Here is a 22,941-nt window from a genome sequence, read left to right on the forward strand (position 1 = left end):
CTTTTTTTTCTGCCATACAAGTCCTCTGTGGGAATCGAATCCACAACCCTGGCGTTGCAAGCACCATGCTCTACCAATTGAGCTACACGGGACCAGAGTAAGTACCCTGATGACACAAACGGCTTCATCAACAATGGTAATGTGTGTTATGTGAAAAGTTGTAACTAGTAGGTACATTACCCAGCCAAGCAGATACAAGTAGAACATTCTTAGAAAAAAAGGAGCTATCTAGAACCAAAAGGGTTCTTTGATTGTCCCCATAGAAGAACTCTTTGAAGAACCCATTTTGGTTCCAGGTAGAACCAAAAAGGGTCCACATATGGGGACAGCTGCACAACCATTTTTTCTAAGACTGTAGAGTCATTTTGGTTGTGAAGTGGATTGTCAAAAAACGTTGTCCTTTCTTTATAACATAATGCAATTTGGCTGTCTATTGTATCACCCTGTCACAGGACCTTTCACGCACCACTACCTCATAAGATGAGGAAGTACGTTGTTTATGAGGATTGCCTGCTGCAGTTGTTCAAGAGATTTCCAGTTTAAAACCAAACATGCAATTCACCTTCAGAACCTAGCCTGGCAGAACCAGCATGATCGCTGCATTTACCATTCTATTTAACTTCACATGATCTCTTTCTCTCACTCCCCTCCCCTCCTCTCTCATACCCCCCCCACTCTCTCTAGGTCATTCTGAGGTAGCTAGTTGAGGCGATGAGAGAGGTCCACTCCCGAGATGTTCTCCATCTTGTCAACACAGAGAACGTTCTAGTAGAAACCAGTTCCACCTTGCCTCGGATCAGGGTTCTAGACTTCGTCTGCATTCTCAGAAATGTGCCATACACCGAGTGCTACGGTAGGCTGGTGTCCACCCACTGGGTTTAACCAATAACACTGTGTTAGCCTGCTGAGCTAAAGCCTGGGTGTTAGTTTTGGGAAGCCAATACATATCTACAGATCTCAAATGCACATCTGAAACCCTGACCTTCCTGTTCTGTGTTGTGTATGTAAGTATGTCCGTATGTGTGTGTTTACTGTAACTCTGTGTGTGTGTGTGTGTGTGTGTGTGTGTGTGTGTGTGTGTGTGTGTGTTTACAGTACCAGTCCAAAGTTCGGACACAACTACTCACTCTTTATTTTTACTATTTTATACTTTGAAGAATCAAAAATATATCATGATTTGTTTAACACGTTTTTGGTTACTACGTGATTCCATAGTTTTGATGTCTTCATCATTTTTATACAAAGTAGCCATCCTTTGCCTTGATGTCAGCTTTGCACACTCTTGGCATTCGCTCAAACAGCTTCACTTGGAATGCTTTTCCAACAGTATTGAAGGAGTTCCCAAATATGTTGAGCACTTGGCTGCTTTTCCTTCACTCTGCGGTCCAACTTATCCCAAACCATCTCAATTAGGTTGAGGTTGGGTGATTGGGGCCAGGTCATCTGATGCAGCACTCCATCATTCTCCTTCTTGGTCAAATAGCCCTTACACAGCCTGGAAGTGTGTTAGGTCATTGTCCTGTTGAAAAACAAATGATACCAGATGGGATGGCATATCGCTGCAGAATGCTGTGGTAGCCTTACTAATTAAGTGTGCCTTGAATTCTAAATAAATAACAGACAACAACACCAGCAAAGTACCCCGGCAGAATCACACCTCCTCCTCTGTGCTTTATGGTGGGAACCGCACATGCGGAGATCAGCTGTTCACCTACTCTGTCTCACAAAGACACAGCAGTTGGAACCAAAAATCTCAACTTTGTTCTCATCAGACCAAAGCACAGATTTCCACCGGTCTAATGTCCATTGCTTGTGTTTCTTGGACCAAGCAAGGCTCTTCTTCTTATTGGTGTCATTTAGAAGTTGTTTCATTGCAGCAATTCAACCATGAAGTCCTGATTCACAGTCTCCTCTGAACAGTTGATGTTGATATGCGTCTGTTGAACTCTGTGAAGCATTTATTTGGGCTGCAACTTCTGAGGTGCAGTTAACTAATGAACTTATCCTCTGCAGCAGAGGTAACTCTGGGTCTTCCTGTGGCAGCAATCAGGTTGGTTCCACCATGCTAATCATAACCACCATTGATAATGTAATCAGTGCTTCATATGTGTGTTTGTGTGTGACCGACCAGTGTCTTTGATAAAGGGTCTTGAGCTGATCTACGCTGCCATTCCCATCAATGGGGCGCTGGCAAAGACCTTACCTCCAGCCTCACCTCTTGCCTGCTCACCAACGGTCATTGATGAGGAGACAAGCATTATGTAGGTTTAGTCCTGACCGACAGACAGGCTTGATACTGACATCTTTGAATGGAGAGTGACCTGGCACTCAATACATTGACAATGTGGGACTGAAGGTGATTACTAATAATACAGTACAGAAGAAGTGTCTAGTATTTGCAACACCCTTTTCATTCCATGCGTCACTGATGAACTCTGCCTCAATTCTGCATATTTCGACAGATGGAGAGGACTTTAGATGCTATTGCCAGATGCCAGGTCGTTTGATGGGGAGACCATAATTGGGTAGGTTTTATGTGATCTGTTCAAACTTCAACGTAGTACCTGCTTGTGTGTAAGATATGACTTACCCTAACTGCCATTGGTAATAGCTTATGCAAGAGCGCATTTTTGACTGGCTGTCCACTGGTTTCAAAAACAATGATTGATAGGCAGCTTCAACTTATTGAATTCAACCATTATTGGGTTCAAATATACATTTATATTTGTAAACAGCCATCCACAACAAACATTATCAGTGAGGCGCAAGTAGCTAAATGAGAGAGCAGCAGTGTGATTCACATCAATGCACTATGTAGATATCAACTATAAGTGATATTTGTATCATCGTAGACTTCACCACTGCTGTCATCCTTAACTCCAAGTGTTTTTTTCAAGTTGGATAATCTTTGGATGCCGACTGAAGTCACACCATTGGAAGACGTAACTTGGGCTGTAGCCTAGTAATGCCCATTCCTGCTCTTTTCCCGTGATCAATCAAACACATTTGGTGTGTCATCATAGTGGTCTCTGACTTGCTCAGGTGGAAAAAAGTTAAACTTGCACATTTTTTCAATGCTGATTTGAATGTCATTGAGAAAACAGAAGTGGCAAATATTTTTTCACAAACATCCTAACTGAATTTAAAAGTAATCCATGTTACTCCCCGACCCTGCACCCAGGAAACAACCATATCAAACACACCCCCAAGCCAATTCACATTTGGCTTCCGCCAGCATTTCTTGAGGAGCAAGCCAAAAACAAGGCCAAATTCAGCAATTACAGGTCCCCTTTAGCTCTTGAAATTTACAGAACACATGACTAGGAGATGGTTGAATCTTGCCAATGTCCAAAAATGGATGGAATGCTGCCTTGTAATGACTTTACTGGTCGGCTGAAATTAGTGCTAGCCTAGCATAGGCGTGTGCAAAGAAGTAAAAGAAAAGGCTCAGGTAGGAGACTAACAACAAATAATGACTGCCATCTCACTACTGCCACAATCTTTAGGCTATTATGAGTTTTTCAGTATCTATTATTTCTCAACGTTTGTAACAACTATATAACATCTCCCCTAGCTGGTGTGATTGTTTTGACCCCTTGAATGTTTTTAGCATCATTGAAGCATTATACTGTGTGTCATTGAACCGATTATTTGAAAATTGCACACAGAAGAAGTTATAAGGATAATTGAGTTGCTAATGGCAGCCTGCAGTACCCGGTCAGCCTTCAACTTGAGATATTCAATGAGATGGAGCAGCACTTAGCTAGCCTACAACATCACTTCCTAGAGTAGCTCAAACTGCACATGCAATATTTCCAAAAACTCCTCAATGAAGTAAGATGGCGACACGCTTAAACAACACTTCCTGATCTTCAAATGCACCACTGAGATTTCACATACGAAACGATTGGGTGACATCACCAAGGGCCCCATCCATTTTGTTTTGACAGTCTATGATTATTTCAGCGGAAATGCATTTTATATACTGCAGATGTGTGGTCTGAATGCTATGTGTGAGTTGAACGTGGTGACGAGCGGTGTTGATTTGCTGAAGTGTTGTGTGAGAGGTGCACCCCACTTCCCTCTCTATCCCCCTTAGGTTCCATTCCCCAGGCCATCGAACAGCATGTCTCTCTCTCTCGCAGCCACTGTCCCAAAACACCCCACTCTCTGTATTCAGGGAAATACGGTTTTAATTGCATTTCCATGTAGGTGTTTTTCTGAGGGTGTCCCTCCCCAGGTGGAAGGCAAAGTGCTCTGAGACCAGTCCACCAGTCCAGGCAGCTCCATCCAAGTCGAAGGGGGTGGTAGTGGAGGGGGGAGGGCAGCAGCCGGCTGAGCGATCTGTACTGTGGGGACTCCTAAAAATGGCAAACAGCCAGAGTACAAATACATTCATGGGGAGAACATTTCCCTCATGGATGAAATGGTTTTAACCTTTTGCTTAACCTAAGAGCTGGCACAAAGTCCACGTTATCCTTTCATACTATAAAACAGACACCTCATTCTATTTTTGTCTCAATTGATATGGATTTTTATAATTTCAAGGCCCTCTGAGCAATCATACTGTAATCTCATTGGAAGCACAGACAGGGTTGGGGAGTAACGGTTTACATGTAAGGGATTATAAAAATGTTAACTGTTATCCGTTATGTTATGTAATCAGATTACAGATACTTTTGAAAAACTAGATGATTACTTAGAGGATTACTTTTAAATTCAGAAAGGATGTTAGCGAAAAAAAAATATTTGACACTGTTTTCTCAATGACATTCAAATCAGCATTTTAGGTTGTAGTTAATATAGTATTTATAGGACTATTTATCTCTATACCATTTGTATTTCATATACCTTTGACTATTGATTGTTCTTATAGGCACTTTAGTATTGCCAGTGTAACAGTATAGCTTTCGTCCCTTCCTCGCCCCTACCTGGGCTCGAACCAGGAACACATCAACAACAGCCACACTCGAAGCAGTGTAACCCATCGCTCCACAAAAGCCGCGGCCCTTGCAGAGCAAGGGGAACAACCACTCCAAGTCTCAGAGCGAGTGACGTTTGAAATGCTATTAGCGCGCATACCGCTAACTAGCTAGGATTTTCACATCGGTTACACGAGCCTAATCTCGGGAGTTGATAGGCTTGAAGTCATAAACAGAGCTGTGCTTGCAAAGAGCTGCTGGCAAAACACACAACAGTTCTGTTTGAATGAATACTTACGAGCCTGCTGCTGCCTACCATCGCACAGTCAGTCTGCTCTATCAAATATTAAATCATAGACTTAATTATAACATAATAACACACAGAAATACGAGCCATTGATCATTAATGCATTAGCATTTTGAAAACAAAACGTTTATTATTTCAGTGAAATACAGAACCATTCTGTCTTTTATCTATCGGGTGGCATTCCTAAGTCTAAATATTCCTGTTACATTGCACAACCTTCAATGTTAAGTCATAATTACGTAAAATTCTGGCAAATTAGATCGCAATGAGCCAGGCTGCCCAACTGTTGCATATACCCTGACTCAAATCAAAAATCAAATCAAATCAAATTTTATTTGTCACATACACATGGTTAGCAGATGTTAATGCGAGTGTAGCGAAATGCTTGTGCTTCTAGTTCCGACAATGCAGTAATAACGAACAAGTAATCTAACTAACAATTCCAAAAAAACTACTGTCTTATACACAGTGTAAGGGGATTGCTTTCGCCGTAAAGCATAATTTCAAAATCTGACACGACAGGTGGATTAACAAAAGGCTAAGCTGTGTTTTCCTATATTGCACTTGTGATTTCATGAATATAAATATTTTTAGTAATATTTATTGAATGTAGCGCTATGCTATTCAGCGGTTGTTGATGACACTTATTCCGTTAGTGGGATTGCATCCATAACAAGTTAACCCACCGTTCCTAGGCCGTCATGGAAAATAAGAATGTGTTCTTAACTGACTTGCCTAGTTCAATAAAGGTGTAAAAAAATATAATAAAATCGGCATCCAAAAATACCGATTTCCGATTGTTATGAAAACTTGAAATCGGCCCTAATTATTCGGTCGACCTCTAATATGCATAGTCACTTTAACCATATCTACATGTACATACTACCTCCATCAGCCCAACTAACCAGTGACTATATGTAGCCTCGCTACTGTTATTTCTCACTGTCTTTTTACTGTTGTTTTCATTTCTTTACTTACCTATTGTTCACCTAATACCTTTTTGGCCGTTAGACTCGGGGTGGAACCCAGAGGACAGGCTGGCTGATAACCCAATGAAGGTGCAGAACGCCTTCCAGAACTGGGACGAGAACTGAGGGCCGCGGTCGGAGACCATGTCCACGTGCAGTCCATGGATCTGGAAGACGTGCTGCACCATAAGCTGGGCCGTCTCTTTGGCAGAGAGTAACTTGGGGAAAGGAATGAAATGGATGGCCTTGAAAAAGCGATCTAGCATGGTCAGGATGGCAGTATTCCCATCAGATGGGGGGTCAGAATGGGCCCACTCCAGGACCGTGGAGTGGACAGCATAAGGCACGAACACCTGGTTATCTGTCCCCCCCCCCCCACCAGGGTTCAGCTGGGACCGCTGCACCTCCCAGACCTGTTTCCCGATATCCCAGCCGAGTGCCGTCGCCAAGCACATGGTGGGAAGGATAGTCTCGGGCTCTGGGCTAGTAGCCGTGGGGTTATAGTGGCAAGACAGGGCATCCGTCTTGATGTTCTTGGACCCCAGCCAGTAGGAGAGGGAAAAGTTTAACTGGGTAAACAGTAGGGCCCATCTCGCCTGCCTGGAGTTGAGGCACTTGGCGGTGCGGAGATACTCCAGGTTTTTGTGGTCGGTGCACACAATGAATGGGTGGTCCGCCCCTTCGAGCCAGTGCTTCCATTCCTCCAATGCCATCTTCACCGCGAGAAGCTCCCGATTCCCCACATTGTAAATCCTCTCCCTGTGGTGTTGAGGCTGTGGGAGAAAAAGGGGCAGGGATGCAGCTTAAGGTCAAGGGCAGAATGTTGGGACAGGACAGCTCCCACTCCAACATCCAAAGTATCATTCTCCACCAGAAACTGACGGGAAGAGTCCGGATGACCCAAGATTGGAGCTGTGGTGAAGCTGTGTTTAAGGTCCCAGAACTCCCAGTCAGCGGCCATGGACAACATGAACAGAACCTTGGTAGAGGTGAGGGTAGACAGGGGGGAGGCCAGGGTACTGTAACCCCGGATAAAGCAGCGATAAAAGTTGCCGAACCCCAGGAAGCGTTGCGGCAGCACCCTGGATATAGGCTGAGGCCAATGTAATTCACCTTATCGGGATACATCTGGACACTCCCAGCAGAGATGATGTAGCCCAGAAAGGGAATAGTGGAGCGATGGAACTTGCACTTTTCCACCTTAACGTACAACTGGTTCTCCAGAAGGCGCTGGAGAACCTGCCGGACATGGAGCACGTGTTCTTGGGGGGAGCGGGAGTCATCAAGGAAGATGAAGACAAACCAGTTCAGTCTGTTGCTGAGAATGTCATTAACCAGAGCTTGTAACACGGAAGGGGCATTGAAGGTGGTTTTCCATTCCTCCCCCTCTCCCTATCCGCACCATGTGGTAGGAGTTTTGAGAAAATGAGTGGTAGCGGGTAACGGTTCCTCACTATGATATCGTTGAGTCCCCAGTAGTCAATACACTGGCGTATGGTCTTGTCCTTCTACACAAAGAAGAACCCTGCGACCAGCGGGAGAGGAGGCGGGAAGGATAAATCCTGTAGCTAGGTAGTCCCCAATGTAGTTCTCCATAGCCTTGTTCTTTGGACCCGACAGCGAGTACAGACGTCCCCGGGGTGGAATGGTACTAGGGCGAAGGTCAATCCGACAGTCATGGGGCTGTGCGGTGGAAGTGAAGGGGCATGGGCCTTGCTGAACACCTCCCGGAGGTCCTGGTACTCTGCGGGAATGTCAGAGAGGACCGGAGCCACCTCCGAGGACCCAGGAAGACGTCCCGGGGCAGGTTGTGGCATGGCAGAATAGACTCCAGCCGATGATAGCCCCCGTAGACCAGTTGATGAGTGGATTTTTATTTATTTATTTATTTCACCTTTATTTAACCAGGTAGGCAAGTTGAGAACACGTTCTCATTTACAATTGTGATCTGGCCAAGATAAAGCAAGGTAAAGGCAAAAAAAAGGCCATGGTGCCGAAGTAAATACAATATAGCAAGTAAAACACTGGAATGGTTGATTTGCAGGGGAAGAATGTGCAAAGTAGAGAAAGAAATAATGGGGTAGAAAGGAGCAAAATAAATAAATAAATACAGTAGGGAAAGAGGTAGTTGTTTGGGCTAAATTATAGATGGGCTATGTACAGGTGCAGTAATCTGTGAGCTGCTCTGACAGTTGGTGCTTAAAGCTAGTGAGGGAGATAAGTGTTTCCTGTTTCAGAGATTTTTGTAGTTCGTTCCAGTCATTGGCAGCAGAGAACTGGAAGGAGAGGCGGCCAAAGGAGGAATTGGTTTTGGGGTGACCAGAGAGATGTACCTGCTGGAGCGCGTGCTACAGGTGGGTGCTGCTATGGTGACCAGCGAGCTGAGATAAGGGGGGACTTTACAGAGGAGGGTCTTGTAGATGACCTGGAGCCAGTGTGTTTGGCGACGAGTATGAAGCGAGAGCCAGCCAACGAGAGCGTACAGGTGGGTAGTATATGGGGCTTTGGTGACAAAACGGATGGAACTGTGATAGACTGCATCCAATTTATTGAGTAGGGTATTGGAGGCTATTTTGTAAATGACATCGCCGAAGTCGAGGATTTGTAGGATGGTCGGTTTTATGTTTGGCAGCATGAGTGAAGGATGCTTTGTTGCGATATAGGGAGCCAATTCTAGATTTCATTTTGGATTGGAGATGTTTGATGTGAGTCTGGAAGGAGAGTTTACAGTCTAACCAGACACCTAGGTATTTGTAGTTGTCCACACATTCTAAGTCAGAGCCGTCCAGAGTTGTGATGTTGGGCAGGCAGCGATCGGTTGAAGAGCATGCATTTAGTTTTGGTTGTATTCAAGAGCAATTGGAGGCCACGGAAGGAGAGTTGTATGGCATTGAAGCTCGCCTGGAGGGTTGTTAACACAGTGTCCAAAGAAGGGCCAGAAGTATACAGAATGGTGTCGTCTATGTAGAGGTGGATCAGAGACTCACCAGCAGCAAGAGCGACATCATTGATGTATACAGAGAAGAGAGTCGGACCAAGGATTGAACCCTGTGGCACCCCCATAGAGACTGCCAGAGGCCCAGACAACAGACCCTCCGATTTGACACACTGAACTCTATCAGAGAAGAAGTTGGCGAACCAGGCGAGGCAATCATTTGAGAAACGAAGGCTGACAAGTCTGCTGATGAGGATGTGGTGATTTGACAGAGTCGAAAGGCTTGGCAAGGTCAATGAATACGGCTGCACAGTAATGTTTCTTATCGATGGCGGTTAAGATATCGTTTAGGACCTTGAGCGTGGCTGAGGTGCACCCATGACCAGCTCTGAAACCAGATTGCATAGCGGAGAAGGTATGGTGGGATTCGAAATGGTCGGTAATTTGTTTGTTGACTTGGCTTTCGAAGACCTTAGAAAGGTAGGGTAGGATATATATAGGATAGATAGGTATACAGTGGGGCAAAAAAGTATTTAGTCAGCCACCAATTGTGCAAGTTCTCCCCCTTAAAAAGATAAGAGAGGCCTGTAATTTTCATCATAGGTACACTTCAACTACACTTCAAAAAAATCCAGAAAATCACATTGTAGGATTTTTAATGAATTTATTAGCAAATTATGGTGGAAAATAACAACACAATAACAAGCTCTTACAAAACACAGTGGGGAAATGGCTGCCTAAATATGATCCCCAATCAGAGACAATGATAAACAGCTGCCTCTGATTGGGAACTATACCAGGCTAACATAGAAATAAACAACCTAGACAGGAACACACCCATCCCCCCTTGTCACACTCCACCTAACCAAAATAGAGAATAAAAAGGCTCTCTATGGTCAGGGCGTGACAGTACCCCCCCCCCCAAAGGTGCGGACTCTGGCTGCAAAACCTGAAAACAACCAGGGAGGTCTAGTGTCGGTTCCGGTGCAGGTCATTGCCCCCCGCCCAGACCACGGGTCCGGTCATGGAGCCGGGTAGAACGCCGTGCCTGGACTAGGCATCGGCGCAGAGGAGGACCCCGGGCATGGAGCTGGGTTGGAAGCCAAATCCGGACTGGGCACCGGCGCCGAGGAAGACTCTGGCCATGGAGCTGAGTTGGCCGCCGTGCCTGGACTGGGCAATGGCGCAGAGGAAGGCTCCGGCCTTGGATCTGGACTGGACGCCGTACCCGGACTGGGCCCCAACACAGACAAAGGCTCCGGCCTTGGAACGGGACTGGACGCCAAGCCTGGCCGCCGTGCCGCGCCGTACCTTGCCGCCGTGCCTGGACTGTGCACCGGCGCAGATGAAGGCTCCGGCCTTGGAGCGGGACTGGCCGCCCTGCCTGGCCGGACTGTGGACCATCGCAGAAGGTTCTGGACTGGGGAGGCGCACTGGAGGCCTGATGCATGGGGCCGGCACACATGGTACCGGACAGATGACATACTCTGCACGGCAAGTGCGGGGAGCTGGCACAGGACGTACTGGGATATGGAGGCGCACAGATAGGACCCCCCCCCCCCCCCTAGTCACACCCCGACCTAACCAAAATAGGGAATAAAAAGGCTCTCTATGGTCAGGGTGTGAGAACACCACAGTGTCCCCCTCCCAGAGTGCAAAGAACCTTGGCGTGACCCTGGACAACACCCTGTCGTTCTCTACAAACATCAAAGCAGTGACTCACTCCTGCAGGTTCACGCTCGACAACATCCCCCCCAAAAGGCACTTGTCTTTTCCTACTAGTACTGACTTTTCTGATAAAAACTTTGTTGAGGAAAAATGTACTTTTACATGATTGTGATGTGTTGTTGACTCACCTAGCTATCTTAAGATGAATGCAGTAGTTGTACGTCACTGGATAAGAGTGTATTCTTAATGACTAAAATGTAATGTAAATGTAAAATTATTCATGGCTCCACATTGAGGGCAATTATGAAGTTTACACCAGACTCACATTTAAAGTCTGAGAGATTGCTGACAGCTGAGACACAGTGTGGGCATTAGTCGAGATAATTACTCATTAAACATTGAGGTGCCGTAACATTCTCACTTCTCAGTGGTGCATGCGTTGCCTGTAATTGTAGACTACAAGGATGCTAAGCGATTGGCGACCTCTATCCCAACCCACAGTCAACAGATCTAGACAGGGTCCACTCTGACAACATACAATTAACAAAGCCAATCATTGGCTAGCCGAACAACAATTATTATAATGTCACCAAATAGCCATTTAACTACATAATCCTATTAAACTGCTACAGTATATACTGTACCTGTACATCTGGTGTAATAGAAGTGTCACGTTCTGACCTTTATTTCCTGTGTTCTGTATTTAGTTAGTATGGTCAGGGCGTGAGTTGGGTGGGCAGTCTATGTTTGTTTTTCTATAATTTGGGTATTTCTATGTTTCGGCCTAGTATGGTTCTCAATCAGAGGCAGGTGTCATTAGTTGTCTCTGATTGAGAATCATACTTAGGTAGCCTGGGTTTCACTGTGTGTTTGTGGGTGATTGTTCCTGTCTTTGTGTTTGCACCAGATGGGACTGTTTTAGGTTTTCTCACATTTGTTGTTTTTGTTAGTTATCTCATGTGTAGTTTCTTTATAAATTAAAGAATATGAATAACCACCACGCTGCGCTTTGGTCCGCCTCTCCTTCAGATGAAGAAAACCATTACAAGAAGCAATTGTTGGTACCATGATTGTCTTCAAAATGTTTTTTTATTTACACTAATATTCACGACGAAGATTGCCATTTCCCAGTCACTATAATGGGGGACCTTGCTTTCTGGAAACAACCGCCTGTAGTACCACGGTCGGCCTTGAACTTCATGGCTTCAATGAGAGGGGGGAAGTCGTTCTCCTGGAAGTAATATAAACTACGCATTATACACACACTTCACCATACCAGCCACCATTTAGCAGCACCTGCTAAAATATTTTTAAAAGCACAGAATAGGGCTACAATAAAGATATTGCAAACATAGCTAAATGTCCTCACCCTAACCTGTGTTCCTAATTCCTGAAAGCCCCTATTTGGCCAAGTTTCTATTCAACCCCTTCGTTACACAACCAAACACCCTGACCCTCGTTCAGTTACATTTCTTGCTTGGTAAATTACAGTGGCCTTCCTCTACACTGTAATTGCTCCAAATGCTAATTGGACTGTGGAAGCAATCCCCTGAAATGCATTGGGGATTTCCAAAAGTATGAAGTTAAAAATAACAAGCAAAAAAAGCTTTTAAATTCCAATTGCTACTAGACATCTCGATGGCCTTGCCCTGAATGCATTTTCATAATTAATACAAAGTCTAGAAGAAGGTTCCTTTTTTGATTGAAAGGTCCTTATGCATTCCCCTGGCTAAATACGGCATAGAAAATGTAAACTTGGCATTCACAGAAGATGACATTTGAAACAGCATGCAATATACATTTTATTTCAAAGTAAGGGCCTAACACAATATATCTGCAAAGCCTATAGCAGAATGTGAAGGGCCAAATGCCCTTTGGAAGTGCTTTTGCTTTTGTTATGCTTCTAGCACTTCAACCCCATCACGAGGATGCCACTTCTCTCCTCAGAGTATTTACTCTTGCCTCATCTGGCAGTCCTGCATTCTCCAAACAATAATAATGACCTTTTAAAATTTTACACATGTCTTTGACCTATGAAGAGAAGACGCTGATATGAAAACAATGGGGCATATGTCAGAAAAAAAAGCCATGGGTTTCAGCATGTGGAAAGTGATGCACCAGGTAAAAGGTCTTTGTGACGCTATCCAAACACAGGGCAGGGAAAGCAGATGCTCAGGCCCTTAGGAAAAGGGGCATATGGAAAGTGTAGCAATATGGTTGCAGTGGCTGCAGTCACTGACTGGCGTAACAGAGAGGCAGAGCAGTCTGATGGCGACTGGGCCTGTCCTTTAAGACACCATATGCTCCACTGAACAATGCTGCTGGCAGGTTCATCTGTTGGAGGGAGAGCTGAAGATCAGACAGAAAGGTTTCAATCCCTCTGCTCTCTAATGGCCTGATTGAACCACTTACTGTATACCTCAGAGATCTGATAGCCCAGACTGAATGATTCTGTGTTGAGAATAGACCTGTCTGTGTAAGCTGAGGCACTGGTGGTCTTCTGCTCACTGGGTGTTCAGACTTCTCAGGCCCGGATGTTTACAGCTCTGCTGAATGCAGGCATATCATGTGTGTGCGAACTTGATTGGTCAGTGGAAGCAAAACATTTGAATGTGTTTATTTTTCATCACATTCACTGATATTTCTCATCATTGCAAAGTACAGGAAACAAAAAAGTATTTAAAACAAATTAAGTGTGTGTTAGGGTGATCATTTCTTACAGGGGAAAAAATGAACATGAAAACGGGTTGGACATAATGTGTTGATTTTGGATAAGGATTCAACTGTAAAATCGTGTTACTTCATGAAACATTTATTTATCCTAATTCCTCCAGCAGAAACCTTTGAGCGGTAATAACGTGTTTCTTTCCACATGGCCGTGCCGGACAAGCGACAGATAGACCGTAGGCCATAATTATCCTGTTTGTTCAGAGGGCCAACGCATTTTATTATATAAATCTCCTTGGGTAAGGAAAGCGCTGAAAGGGAAGCCTTTGTGAGCATTAATGCTACTCTGTGTAATTTGTTGATTATTTGTTTTCTCTGAATTCATGGGGAATCAAACCTTGCACGCACACAGAACTGGCAAGCTCTCTAGAACGGATCCCACACTTTCTCCAGGCCCTATGGTGGTGGCATTTCCCTCCTGATATCTCCACCATACAGAGTTGTTTTGTCAACTGTCTCTCTGCCCTACAGCCTGATTTCACTATATTCTCCTCTCTGACATACATGTATCTCTGCCCTACAGCCCTATAGTCATAGCTTCCCTTTTCATCTGTGCTATCTATTATAATAATATTTTGTCATAGTCTACGAATAGGACCCAGACTTTGTCATGAGATCAGGAAAAACTCCAGGCCCCAGAAAAGGCGTGTACAACTTTTGCCACAACATTTTTGAACTTGTGGTGCCAACTCTGTACTGTATAATTTATTTCAGAATCTTTCCTCCTACAAGGCATTCATTCACATACCTACACACAGAGCCCACTACGTCATTTCAACGTGGATAATGAGGTAATATTTGGTTAAGACGTTATTCAATGAGATTACAACCTACAGTATATCCACACACTCAAAAATATGTTATCCCTATGCTTTGAACCATCTAAAAGCAAAACCAATGGAAAATCTGTCTTATTTGTTGTTTAGCTAGTCACCTACTGTAAATGTGATATTAATGAGCGTTCAACCATTTCAAAGCCCAGCAAAGTTCAAATGGGAATACAATGTCAGATGTGTTGTTTATTTATACAACAGATTAATGTGATATCACTGTGCTTTATCTAAGAGCAGAACCAAATGAAAAGGATTGCAGTTGACATTACATTAAAAGTACATGCCGTTCGAGATTCTGCAGATAATTAAAGCAATTGTGAAGATCTACACAGACCTGCGATGACCTATGCATGCTCTCTTGAACATGCACACTTTATATGATTACATAAGAAGAAATGTATAGTTACTACAACTATACATTGACCATGGATGTGTTACTCATTTTAAGGTTGAATTTTACATTCGTTTTTGAGATAACAGAACTTTAGGCTATCTACTGTATTTCAAAAGTGATATTGATTTATGTTTAGTTGTCAACGCAACCACGTATCAACATTTGAAGGAGATTTATCTTCTGCGCTGACTTAGTTATCTTCTGCTTGGATAATTCCATCTGTGCCACTGACTTAGTCTGGTTATAATTTCAGTTTGTCTCCAAATTAAGTTATATGTTGGATTCACATCTCTATCTCACCCAAAAAGCTAAGTCATAGAAAAGTACTAAATCAAATCAAACTTGAAATACATTTTGATTTGACTTAGTCCTAATCTTTAACTGTGATTTTCGTTTCAGATGAAGACGTGAATCCAACATAAAATGTTTTTATTTGTAGACAAACTGGAATTAAAGCCAGACTAAGTCAGTGGCACAGATGGAAATATCAACGCAGAAGATGCATCTCCTTCAAATGTTGATATTTGTTGATCTGACAACTAAACACAATTCAATATCACTAAATAACATTATATTTGAAATCAACCAGAGCTTGAAACCCTTGTACTATTATATAGTCTATTTTTAGTTGAATTCTGGGTTGAATACAAACAATTGCTGTTGATGGAATAGGCCCAGCGTTTCAAGCTCTGGTTGATTTAAAATGTAATGTATTTAGTTATATTGAATTGTGTTGAGGCCTAAATAGCATCATTGATGACTGATAAATTATGGCCACATTTAATTTGCTCTGTTAAACCTTCCCTTTGGACTGACTTCAATAGCAACAGTGAATCTCTCAACAATCATTCAACAATCAATCAACGTTATATAAAGTTGAAAATCTGACATTGTTTTAAAGGTACAAATTCAACATATTTTTTTATAATGTTTGTCTATGTTTGGCTACCATGATGACATAATCCTGTGGTTGAAATTTCACACACAAAAAAAACAGTTGATTACTTTTTCAAATCCAATGTATTTTCCACGTAGATTCCACGTCACAATATGTTGAAAATTACATTTGAAACAACGTTGATTAAACCAGCTTGTGCCCAGTGGGTACATACATTAGCTGTATTCTAGTAACTCAACCCTAATGATTAATTTGAATAATTATAACCAATGAATCTCAGCTTCTCTGCCTCGTCATTTGAAATTATTTCTTCATTTTTTGTGGACATTCCTCAATTCAAAAAAGTGTTTCCTCAACACTAGTATGATACAACCAATTTTGGATATTTTGGCACAAATTCAAGACATAGGACGATTTAACTTCTTATGGCTGCAGGGGCAGTATTGAGTAGCTTGGATGAAAGGTGCCCATATAAAACGGCTTGCTCCTCAGTCATAGTTGCTAATATTTGCATATTATTAGTAGTATTGGATAGAAAACACGTTCTATCCAGACACTCAAGTTTGTCTGTGAGTACAACACAACTCATATAGCAGGCAAAAACCTGAGAAATTCCACTTCCTGTTTCTTTTTTTCTGGAGGTGACAGATTTTCAACCAAGGTCTCATTGAAATTACAGTGAGATATGGATGAGTTTTCACTTCCTATGCCTTCCACTAGATGTCAGCAGTCAACATAACTTTGTCTGATGACTCTAATGTGAAGGGGGGTCTATTGACACAGGAAATAGTCACCACAGCCATGAGTGGACCTCTTTCACCAGGCGCGTTCACAGGGGAAGGACTTGCGTTCCACCTCTCATATGAAATTATTCTATCTGGAACGTTATTCAAGATATTTGTAAACAACATTCTAAAGATTGATTCAGTACATCGTTTGACATGCTTCTACTGACTGTTACGGAACATTTCGTCACGTTATAGTGGACGCGCTTTGTGACTTTGGAATTGTTTAGCAAACGCGCTAATCAAAGTAGCTAATTGGACATAAATAACGGACATTTCTGAACAAATCAAGCATTTATTGTGGACCTGGGATTTCTAGGACTGCATTCTGATGAAGTTCATCAAAGGTAAGGAAACATTTATCATGTATTTTCTGGTTTCTGTTGACTCCAACATGGAGGCTAATTTGGCTACTGTTCTGAGCGCTGTCTCAGACAATTGCATGGGTTGCTTTTTCCGCAAAAAAAAAAAATATCTGACACAGTGGTTGCATTAAGTAGAGGTATATCTATAATTCCATGTGTATAACTTGTATTATCATCTACATTTATGATGAGTATTTCTGTTGAAATGATGTGGCTATGCAAAATCACTTGATGTTTTTGAAACTAGTGAATCTAAAGCGCCAATGTAGACTCAGATTTTTTTATATAAATATGAACCTTATCAAACAAAACATGCATGTATTGTGTAACATGAAGTCCTATGAGTGTCATCTGATGAAGATAATTCAAGGTTAGTGATTCATTTTATCTTTATTCATGCTTTTTGTGAATGCTATATTTTGCTGGAAAATGGCTGTGCTTATTGTGGTTTGATGGAGACCTAACAATCGTTTGTAGTGCTTTTGCTGAAAAGCCTATTTGAAATCGGGTACTTTGGTGGCATTAACAACGAGAATAGCTTTAAAATGATATAAGACACATGTATGTTTTAGGAATTGTAATTATGAGATTTCTGTGGTTTGAATTTGGCACACTCTATTTTCACTGGTAGTTGTCATATCGATATCGGGATTGCAGCCATAACAAGTTTTAACTGCGGGACAAATATGTTTTGAGTTATCCCAATGGCAAATTAATCATATATAACAGCCTCATATATTTGCTATAATGTATCAATATTTGCTATAATGTATCATTATTCCTTTTTACTCAGCTTTTTTACCTACTATGTTTAATCCCTCAGAAGATTAAGAAACAAGTGCAAATATTGTACCTGGTGCAAACGCTTAGTAAATCGGTCACCTAGTGTCCGGGGGCTGAGCCTGTGGAAATCCCATACATTTTAAACTCATTTCAGACTTTTTCCCTGTGGTATTACTCTGACCCTCCAGGAAACACAAAACTCTGACAATGTATCATTACACTCATTTGATAGAGTGTAATGGTACATTCTGAGCATACTACTGTGTATAGGGTTATCTCTGAGATAACCCCTCCACCACCACTATATCTGTTGAGCTGTATTCATCAGAGCTCCTTTACCAATGCTCTTTCTACCTCACATTGATGCCGGAAGGCTACAGCTGATTCTGACTTCTCCACTGCCTCCTCGACACTCATCAATGGATATATTGAGTGTTCTAATGATGTCAACGCCTCATAACCTCAACACCTCAACGTGTCGTCAGAGTCTCAATGGTTGTGGATGAGGTGAGTTTCTCCCTTACTTTGTAAAACACTTTGAGTACCTCAGTTGGTTAAAATCCAATCCATTTCATAGTCAGTGTATAAAGGACTGTGTTATGTTTTGGTTGGGAACTTGGATGAAAAAACGTAATTGTTTTTCATGTTGTTTCTTGTGGAGGCTGCTTGCTGATTGCTTTTGTTTTGACGTTAGCCCAACTGGATAAATTCACCCCCTCTGTCAGAACCTCACATTAGCTGAATGTGTTTAACTGTGCTTTGTACTGTATAATGAGCTTGATAAGCAAAGTCTTGTCCATGGCCCTATTCCCATAAAATTAGAGCAGGGAAGCTGGCAGCTAGCCAGACACTTGAGCACTGGCCTATCTTGGACTGCCATCTAGTGGCCAGAATAACCTTGACAGCTCCCATCGCTTACCCTAAAAGAAGAAGATTGGAGAGCCTGTTAACAAACATATTATTAGCTACTCATCTATTGTGCACTGCATTCACAGTAATGATCTGATGCAGGAGTCTATTGATATGCCAATGAGATGATGTTCAACAAAATGTTTAAGCAACTTATTATTCAAAATGTGTGTGTGTGCGCTCATGTATGTGTGTGTGTGTGTGTGTGTGTGTCTCCATGTCGAAGATCCAGGCCTTCAAATGTCTTACTTAAATATCACAAAGCCTGCCAATTAAATAAAGTGGTGAACATGCTTCTTGACTAGGTGGCTCTGAAAATGTCAGAATCCAACTGCTTTGGGGGATGAGCGAGATGAGGGAAAAGGTCATGTGGGGTTGGAGTAGAAACCAGTTTTGTACTATCTGGGTGGACCAACTATACGCCACTGTGTGAGTTAATAGCCCCATTTAAACCTGGTTCTGACATACGTCTTTGTCTTGATCTTGTCCACATTCTGATTGAGCCCACATTTTTAGACAGGTTTGGATGATTACAGGTCTAGTTGTTTAAAAGACGAATTGAGATCTGATAGTTGTTTAAAAGACACATTGAGATCTGATTATGGTCAGATCTTCCTGACCACCTCTGGAGGTAGTCAGGGACCCATTGTATCTGGACGGTCAAACCATTTAAATCATAATTATACCGGTCTCTAAAATCATGGACAGGTAGCACCATTGACCTATAGTATCAATAATTGCCTTAGAATCAATCAATTCATATTATTTTGAAAGAATATCTGTTTTGCATACAGGAAGGCACCAGGAAATATGGTCACAATTTGGACACAGTAGACAGATAAGAGACACATTTTACTACCATGGGTAGATGCAACCGCTACAATGTGGGCACAATCAGAATGTGGAAAAGATCAGGACAAAGGACATATGTTAGCACCTGGTGTAAACGAGGCTACTGACACTTCCCATGCAGAAATGGAGAAACACCATTAACCATAAATGACAGAAAGCACTTACTTTACAAGTTTCTCAACATGATCCTAAAATATAAAACGACTTTTAGTGATACTTTGAAACCACTGCCTTGACTCATGTGTTTCATCATTGGTACTCAACCACACTACAACATAGCACAGTACAGCATATCTGTGGATCCATTGAATCTGTCTGGGTGGACTGACAGGAGAGTCCCAGAGAGTAGTGGGGCTCTTCGTGGTGCTGTGCAATTCTCCCTGACATTTTCCCCTCTGTTTGTTCTGTCGTCACTCCTGGTGTGAGGGGTCCTCTCACTGACCTGGGTGCCTGAGGCCCTCACTGAAATGTCACTCTCCCTGGGTTCCAACCAAGCATGAGACAGAGTCAGGACATCAGCACAGGCCTGGAGAGAGGACCAGGTTTTGGGTCAGCGCCTAATAGAGTGCTGTACTGTCGATTATCTAACCCAGTCCTGCCTGGCAAACTGGCACAACTATCAGCTGGTCCTTGACAATGACTTTAATGAACATCAATATCCCACTCCTTTCACTCCTTAAGTGGCCAAGAAATATGATTCCTGTTCCGTGCTGTTTAACCAAATTTAGTTAGATCGAAAAAGCCCTTTAGGTGATTCCATTATAAAATAACATTTCAATCAAGTTAGCCCGCCTCAACAGCTTCAACTACAGCCTCCAAACCTCTTTAGGAAATAATTGGATGGCCTTTTTCATCATCTAGATATCAGCAAGATATTCTATCCAACTTTGGCACAAGGAACATCTATAATACAACTTTTGTGACGATAACCAGATCGATCAATCCTGTGATTGTTTATATACTGTATCTCTTTTGGGGCATGAATATTTCTGTCATTTCATACTCTACAGATAGCCATCAAATGCTAACACATATCATTGAGTTAGATTCAACTTTGTCCTCAAAATGTACTATTTGAATACTGTTCATTACACAACAGAGTTATCAGAGGATTTGATAATTGAAAATAAAGTAGCCTGTGTGACTCAAGTTGAATGTGTAATTTTGAAAATATCTTTGGTGACCTTGCCTGCCAAATTGTTCTGAATCAACACAACATGTATCTACGATGACAACAGTTAACTGATGTAATGTCAGTTTATTGCTACATGAAAGAAGCAATTACATCAACAATGACAAACCCTTGTCAAATTTAGGAATACAAATGTAGGAACTGTGAATTCCTCAACTTCAGAGTTAAAATATGTTTAGCTGTCACTTTGAATCATAGTTAAAAGAAAGCTGAAATAATTGTTTTTCTAAAGGAAATAACAACTGGCAGAAAGATTAAGAAATATGATTTATCAAAATTTTGCTAAAGAACAAAAACAAAATGGAATCTAACAATTTAGATGAAAATGTAGGTGAAAAAAACAATAGCTAGAGTCGTTGCTTTTCTCTCAGTCTTATTTGCCTGTACAGTTTTAAAAATCTTGGTGACAGTGTCCTTTGAAAATGATTTTCTGGCCTGTGATATGGCCATCACAAATATTTTCAAATAAAGTGTTATAATAATAGAGCACGGGAGAACCCACCGCCTTTTACCATCATGGCCTTTCTCTTGCATTTCAAAGATCATGGTACTTTATTATCTTTTACCTGATCTATTGCGCTATATTCTACTACATTCCTTTCACATTTCCATAAACCTCAAAGTGTTTTCTTTCAAATGGTACCAATAATATACATATCCATGCTTCAGGGCCTGAGCTACAGGCAGTTAGATTTGGGTATGTCATTTTAGGCAAAAACTGGGAAAAACTGGGAAAAAAGGGGCTAATCCTTAAGAGGTGTTACCCATAATTGCACATTCTTACATTAACACTCAAATTCTTACACGATACACCATTAAGTTAGACCTGAACATAATCTGATATAATGGAGTAATTTAACTACACTTTCTAAACAACATATAAACTGATTCATGAAGTTCTCATTGCACGTTACTTTTACATAACATGGAACTACAATCAATTAATAACAAGCTTATGCATTCTGCAATGAATCAGTCATTCCAATCCTTCCAAATCAAACCGTATCAACATCAGATTTTGAATCAATACCACATGTATCTATAATGACAGCTGTTAACTGAACCTATCTCAGAATGAAATTCGATGTCAGTGTATTGTTACATGAAATAAGTAATCTATATTTGTCAAATTTAGGAATAAAAATGCAGGAACTATGACCGCCTTAACTTCAGAGTTAAAATATGTTTAGCTGTCACTTTGAACCATGGATAAAAGAAAGCATAAATGATTGGATTAATTAAGGAATTAACACATGGCAGAAAGCTTAAGGAAACTGATGATTGGTGAGAAAAAAACTGGATAAAAAAAATTGGAATCCAACAAGTGAGATAGGTGAAAACAACAATAGCTAGAGTTTTTGCTGCTTTTCTCTCAGACTTATTTGACTGTACAGTTTTAACACCAGACTTGGTGGCAGGCTCTTTTATAAATACCTTTCTGGCCTGTGATCTGGCAACAACAAATATTTTCAAATAAAGTGTTATAATAATTGAGCACGGGATAACACTTGAAAATAGAATGTCAATGATGCTCCTCCAGATAAATCCTACAACAACAAAACATTCTTCCAAACACTGTCTGGGAACCTTCATATTAACATAGTTATTTAAAATAACAGCATTGTATATGATACAACAACACCAGGTAATTGATATACAACCAATTATTCTTGTTATTGTTATTTTTGAGTGGTACTTCAAGGGATCACACACAGCAACATAGCGGTCAATAGATATCAAGATCAAATTGCCCATAGATAAAGAGAGACATAAATAATTGATATATAGAGAAATCACACAGAAATATTTCCCATAGAACCAGCATGATTCCATTAATGTTACAGCCACTACTGGTATCACAATCAGTCCCACCAGGAAATCTGCCACCGCCAGAGAAAGGATGAGCAGGTTGGTTGGAGTGTGGAGCTTCTTGAAGTGAGAGACGGAGATGATCACCAGTACGTTCAAAAATACTGTAACCGCTGAAATCAATGCGATGAAGATGTACAGTGTTATGTAAATAGATGTCGATAGCGAAGCCTTTCTGCAAGAAGAGTTTTGGTCTGGAAAACAGTATTGAGCATCTTCATGTTCCTCCATATGTAATGGGTAAAAATGGGCGAGTTCCTGCTTGGTCCTGTGTGTGACACTGTCAGGTCAACTTTCTGACAAACTCTGAGCTCTGTCTCTCTATTTATCCCAGAGTGACTGACAGACACTCCCCTCCTCAGAGTCTCTCTGCACACACACCACGAAAACATAAACACGTGAGCACACTAATGCTCGAACGGTCTGATTAGCAAGTTTGTGAATCCGTGATGTGATGCAAGACAGGAGTGGATGTTGCTGTGTCCACACAGCCTGTCCTTCAGCCTTACTGATTAGTTTAGATTAAATAGTTTA

The 22,941-nt window shown here is 41.8% G+C and overlaps 1 protein-coding gene across 1 annotated transcript; it reads right to left on the reverse strand.

The window, feature by feature from the left end:
- Window positions 1-20,663: 20,663 nt before the first annotated feature.
- On the reverse strand, window positions 20,664-22,687 carry LOC109891753 (trace amine-associated receptor 13c-like). The gene has a single exon (XM_020484239.2). The coding sequence runs from the start codon at window positions 22,636-22,638 to the stop codon at window positions 21,691-21,693; it is 948 nt and encodes a 315-aa protein (XP_020339828.1). The 5' UTR covers window positions 22,639-22,687; the 3' UTR covers window positions 20,664-21,690.
- Between the last annotated feature and the right edge of the window lie 254 nt (window positions 22,688-22,941).

The sequence above is a fragment of the Oncorhynchus kisutch genome, linkage group LG6 (assembly GCF_002021735.2).
Source record: "Oncorhynchus kisutch isolate 150728-3 linkage group LG6, Okis_V2, whole genome shotgun sequence".
Lineage (NCBI taxonomy): Eukaryota > Metazoa > Chordata > Actinopteri > Salmoniformes > Salmonidae > Oncorhynchus > Oncorhynchus kisutch.

Bases quoted from the DNA above. Each gene is read 5' to 3' on its own strand.
- LOC109891753 (XM_020484239.2), bottom strand. From the start codon at position 22,638: ATGGAGGAACATGAAGATGCTCAATACTGTTTTCCAGACCAAAACTCT.